At 41.6% G+C, this 5,000-nt stretch overlaps 1 protein-coding gene across 1 annotated transcript in view; it reads right to left on the bottom strand.

Annotated features, from left to right (window-relative positions):
* LOC138039043 (probable ATP-dependent RNA helicase DDX23) overlaps positions 1-5,000 on the bottom strand; it is a 39,881-nt gene that overhangs the window by 13,252 nt on the left and 21,629 nt on the right. Inside the window, exons 15-19 of the mRNA XM_068885204.1 lie at positions 4,618-4,754; positions 3,370-3,435; positions 2,763-2,807; positions 1,604-1,643; positions 956-1,005 (exon numbers count right to left, since the gene is read on the bottom strand). Of these exons, the coding sequence (XP_068741305.1) occupies positions 956-1,005; positions 1,604-1,643; positions 2,763-2,807; positions 3,370-3,435; positions 4,618-4,754 (338 nt within the window). The remainder of the gene's footprint in view (positions 1-955; positions 1,006-1,603; positions 1,644-2,762; positions 2,808-3,369; positions 3,436-4,617; positions 4,755-5,000) is intronic.

Raw genomic sequence — 5,000 nt, forward strand, 5'->3', positions numbered from 1 at the left:
ACATTCGTTCCAAAAATGTTTCTACTGTTTTTGTCCTCACCGCCTCACTATCAAGCTGAATATTTGATATTTCGAAAATGGCCCATTGCACGAGAAAAAGTCATGCGATTACTTATGATATACATGCATTTCAACTATCTCCACTCTGTTTGGAATTAATTGACGTGCTCTCAGCCAATCAACGAGCTGAAATTCTTGCAGGTTTGTTATTTGAAAACAAATGAACATGGTTCGTCCAGGACTCCATGTTTGTAAAGTTTACACAACAATTTGACTTTCTTTCGTCCACTAATTTTCAAATTGGACAGCGCGGAGTTCTGTTACTTAGGGCGCTTTCCTTTTGGTAGAACTGGCCGGCCAGACCCGTCAGTTTGCAAAGAAAATACAATAATTTGAAGGAACACTTGCACGATAATCCCTCGCAGTCTTCCGGAGGAGTATATATCATCCTCAAAGTGTGTTAATAATGCCCGGTGTGGCCGGTCAGTTCCGTCAAATGGAAAGCACCCTTAGTAAAAACAGGTTTGTCTTGTTCAAAAAGTCGGTTAAGTCTGCCATCATCAAAACAAGCAGCGCTTTTCACTGCCATGAAATCCACTGACGCTGATTGGCCAACAATCAGACCCGTCATATTACTTGGCATTTGATTGGTTACTTGAAAGTATCACGATTTTAATTGGACAGTTGCCCAAATGTTAAAGAAAAACCCATCTGCTGGCAGTACATGTATTAGGTCAGAACTCATCCATATCAAATTGGGTTCCATGAAAAAGTTAAGTCAAAATAACCCCTTTTGGCTCTCAACAAGCCGTCTAACTCACATAAAGATCTGACCATCGTGAGTAACATAAACTTTGATTGTAATCGCTTAACCTATGTGTTATTCAGAACCAAGTTCGGTTTGGTCTATTTCGCAAACGCGCAGAAAATCTCACACACACATGTCATCGCTTACCTCGTCAAGAACAAAGTAGGAACAACGACTGAGGACAAGATAGCGATTTTCTGTAAAATGGATAAAACAAAGTAAGCAAAGATGATCAAACTCAACAGTTGTTTATCTTGGAAACCCGAGAACAGTCAGTCCATACCAGACGGGACAGGATGGGATGGAAAAATCACCAGCAAAACTAGTTAAAGTATACAAGTTTGGCTCGTCCCGCCCGACTTGTTAACTCTTGCTAGTCCCAATTTTGGAGATGGTTTCTTTGTCCCAACCAATCCCAACTGACTTCCTTTAGTCTCATCATAACTTAATTTAAGACTCAAGGTTATTTAGCCGAGCAAGAGCCACGAGTGCTCTACTAATTAATGGGAAGACTACAAATTAGAGTAAATCAGAACAAATCAAATCAAATGTTGCTTTTTGATGAGAGGGGAAACCAGAGTACCCGGGGAAAAACCTCTCTGAGTAGAGAAGAGAAGCAACAAAGTCAACCCACACGTGGCATAGAGTGCAGGAATCGATCCTGGGCCACATTGGTGGAAGGCGAGTACTATCAACTGTTGTTGCAGTGTAGTTGTTAAAACAACAATTTATTATTTATTTTAACGTACTTGTTACAGAAATTAAAACACCATGTAACAAACATAAATAAATTACCAAGGACATCAATCATTCGGCCAGGGGTAGCAATAACAATCTGAAAAAGAAGAAAGGTTTCAGGTGAATTTCTTCGACCAATCACAGCACGTGCAAACAGCGCAATGAACCAATCAAAATTCGAAGCAATCCCATGTAACTTGCTCAAAGCGCGGGAAAAATCGCGCGTGCAAGTCACCGTTGGTTTTGGCTTTCCTTCTCATTGGTTGATAAACTGGCGCGATATTTTCAAACCAATCACTACGCGTAGCAATTGCAAATCGCGTGATTACTTTTGACAGTCACTTGAAAACTGCCCTATTCACGCAGTAGAGGATGTTTTCCGTGTTTCCATAGCCTCATCTAAACACGAAGGGGAGTTGGGAGAATTCGAGACAATTGTGCAAACCCGAGACGCAGTCGAGGGTTTGCATAACTGTCGAGAATTTTCCCAACTCTCCGAGTGTTTAGATGAAGCTATGTAAACACGGAAATAAGTCCTCTATTGCTTTTATACAACATTTTTCACAAATAATTCGACAAATGAAAAACACAGGCTGGTTTTTTTTACTTCTTGGTTGAAACAGATTTTCTTGACGCACGCTCATATTTCCTACTAGCAAATCGAAAAGCACCTCTGACAACAAATAACCAATCAAAATTCGTGTGACGCCACAGCCGTGTTTACATACTCTCATCTAAACATAGCTATTGACCGATGAAAGCGCACGCACTATCCTAATTATTTCAAAAAAGGACTTAGCATTGAGTGTAAACATAAGGCTGTTGATTGTCATTCTCGCATAAAAATTCTCTTATTCTAACTTGTCTCTCTCTTTTACGAGGTTTCTTGATATCTGCATCTAACAGCCGCCGAGAAAAAAGCTAAAACGGAGCAAGTTGCTTTGATTTTTGGCCGAATTCAAATTTCAGCCTATGTTTTGAGGTTTGCTGTGACTGTGATGCAAAATAGGCGAATCGACCAAACGTGTGTAGCCGAAACGACCTGTAGGCGAACCGAGCAGTTTCCAAGCCACCAGCCTACAGTGTATGTAGCTTCAAAAATGATTATGCAAAAGAATTTTGAATAAGAAATCAATTGATCAAGCAATCAATCCAGGCAACCAGCGAGCCAAGTTGCAAGGAAGGGTACTTGTCCAACATCTCATTGTCTCCTTACTTCGCATCCAAGTCTCAACTGAAATCCTTGATCTTCACGAGACAGCTATGGTAATAGTTAAAAAAAGAATCACACAATCACTAAACCAAGATCCCCTCCTAAAATAAAGGAAACTCTTAAGCTAAACGGGCGAAACAAGACTTGATCCAGACTTGATCCACAAGATTTGTATCCAGATTGCGCATCGAGACACCCACTACTGGAGACCGAGCCTACCCTCTTTGCAGATGCCACAAAATTGTCAGCAGGACTAACATATCATCTGCTGAATTTGTTTCCTTCTGAGCTTCGGTGTTCGAGAAAAAATAGTAGGAAAAAAACGGCTGTTTCGGTGTTTCGTTTCGCTGTTTCGTGGTTTAGTAACACGTAAGCTAAAAAATAAGCTGCTTTTCTCTTGCAAAGAAGATGGGTTTACAAGAGTGTCACGGTCTTATGAAAACCAAACCGCGCAAACATCAAAGTAAGCCAGCTTTAAGGAAATAATTTATTATTGAACTTAGTCGCTGAAAAAAAAGAACAATTCTACATGTATCTGTATCAAGGTAGGAGTTTATATTTCAGAGCAAATTCCAACTCTAAAATGGACCAATAAAGGTGATTTGCTTACCCCACCAATAACGGAAACAGTCCTGATGCCAAGTGGACGACCAAATTTTGTGGCCTCGTCTTCAATCTGAAAAAAAAAAAGCACACAAAAACAAACAAAAAACAACTTATGATCGCATGCATTCACAGCACAACCACACATCGACCATCAACTTTAGAAATGCTCTAGAACAATTAGGAATGAAACGCGGGATGCGTAATATTTCCGAGCATTTACCCCCCCCCCCCCCCCCCAAACCATGAGAGGACAGACCACAGAGGACAGGCCACGGCACAAAGAACTCCATGCCCTGCTCTTTGTGAATAGGGAGCTTTAGCAACGACGACGGGAACGGCAACGAGAACGTCTTGTAAAAACATAAACTCACATTCTTGCGATCACTTCGCAACCGTTCCAAGCTTTTTAATATGACAAAGGCGTGGCAGTCCCTCAGGAATGAAACCGCTATTAGCGGCACTTAATTTAGGGGAGAAAAATGAAAATTTATCTCCGAGTGCTAACGTTCTCCATAACACTTCAAACTTGGTAATTTCACGTTGTTGCTTTGCTGACGACGGCAAAGAAATGGACAAAAATGAAAAACGCACGTGCGGGGCGTGTAAAGCTGTTGTTTTTGCCCACTGAATATGCAAATTTGTGACGTTCTCGTTGCCGTCGCCGTTGTCGTTGCTAAAGCTCCCTAAGGGCCGATTTACACGATACGATTTTGTCGCATGCGACAAGCTCACGACAGGCCTACGACATGACTTACGATTGCCGCAGCGTTTTAAAACATGTTTTAAAATGCTACGACATTTTTTCTGACGTACACAACAATCGTAAATTATGTCGTGGGCCTGTCGTAAGCCGTTGTCGCATGCGACAAAGTCGTTCCGTGTAAATCGGCCCTAATAGGTTCTTTTACGTCCCACAGGGTTATGAACACTGAAGGGCTGTGAGACGAGGCCTACGCTTTTTCGTCCTTTTCCGGGAAGACTAGAGAGTCTAACCATTTGCAGACGTCATTTCAAAGGCAACCCTTTCTCCTCGGTTATTTTAAGACCCTGAGAGTTGGTCCGGCCGGAGTTTTTGTTCCCGCGATCTCCGATGAAGTCGGATCATCGAACAGAGCCAACTGGGTAAAGGTAAAGCGTCTTTCCCAAGTAACACAGTGTAATGACCCAGCCAGGCCCTGTTCCTGACCACTAGCACACTTGCCAAGGGCCAAATGCCACCAATATTTTTACATGTACCTAATTATAAATTTACCTGTTGTGCAAGTTCCCTCGTGGGAGCAAGAATGATAGCATAAGGTCCTCTGTCAGCATCTGCATCTCGTTCAATCTTTGGTAAACCCATGATCCACACCAACAAAGGAATTAAAAACGCAGCTGTTTTACCACTACCTTTACAATGAATGAAAACAAAATTAATATCATCATTGAACATCTCATGGGTTTCGTTTTTGAAGAAACTGGTGCTACATGTACAATGTTGTGCGAGTGAAACACCAAAAATTGGGAATCCCGCAAGTTGATATAGGTGTTCTCCGCCGATTTGGAGCAATAATATATTCGTTTTTTTCAAAGTCGTCACTTTTGAGTTTTCTTTAGCAGCCTCTTGGACTGACTACCTTATTGTGATTTGATAGC

This window comes from Montipora capricornis, chromosome 1 (assembly GCF_036669925.1).
Source record: "Montipora capricornis isolate CH-2021 chromosome 1, ASM3666992v2, whole genome shotgun sequence".
Lineage (NCBI taxonomy): Eukaryota > Metazoa > Cnidaria > Anthozoa > Scleractinia > Acroporidae > Montipora > Montipora capricornis.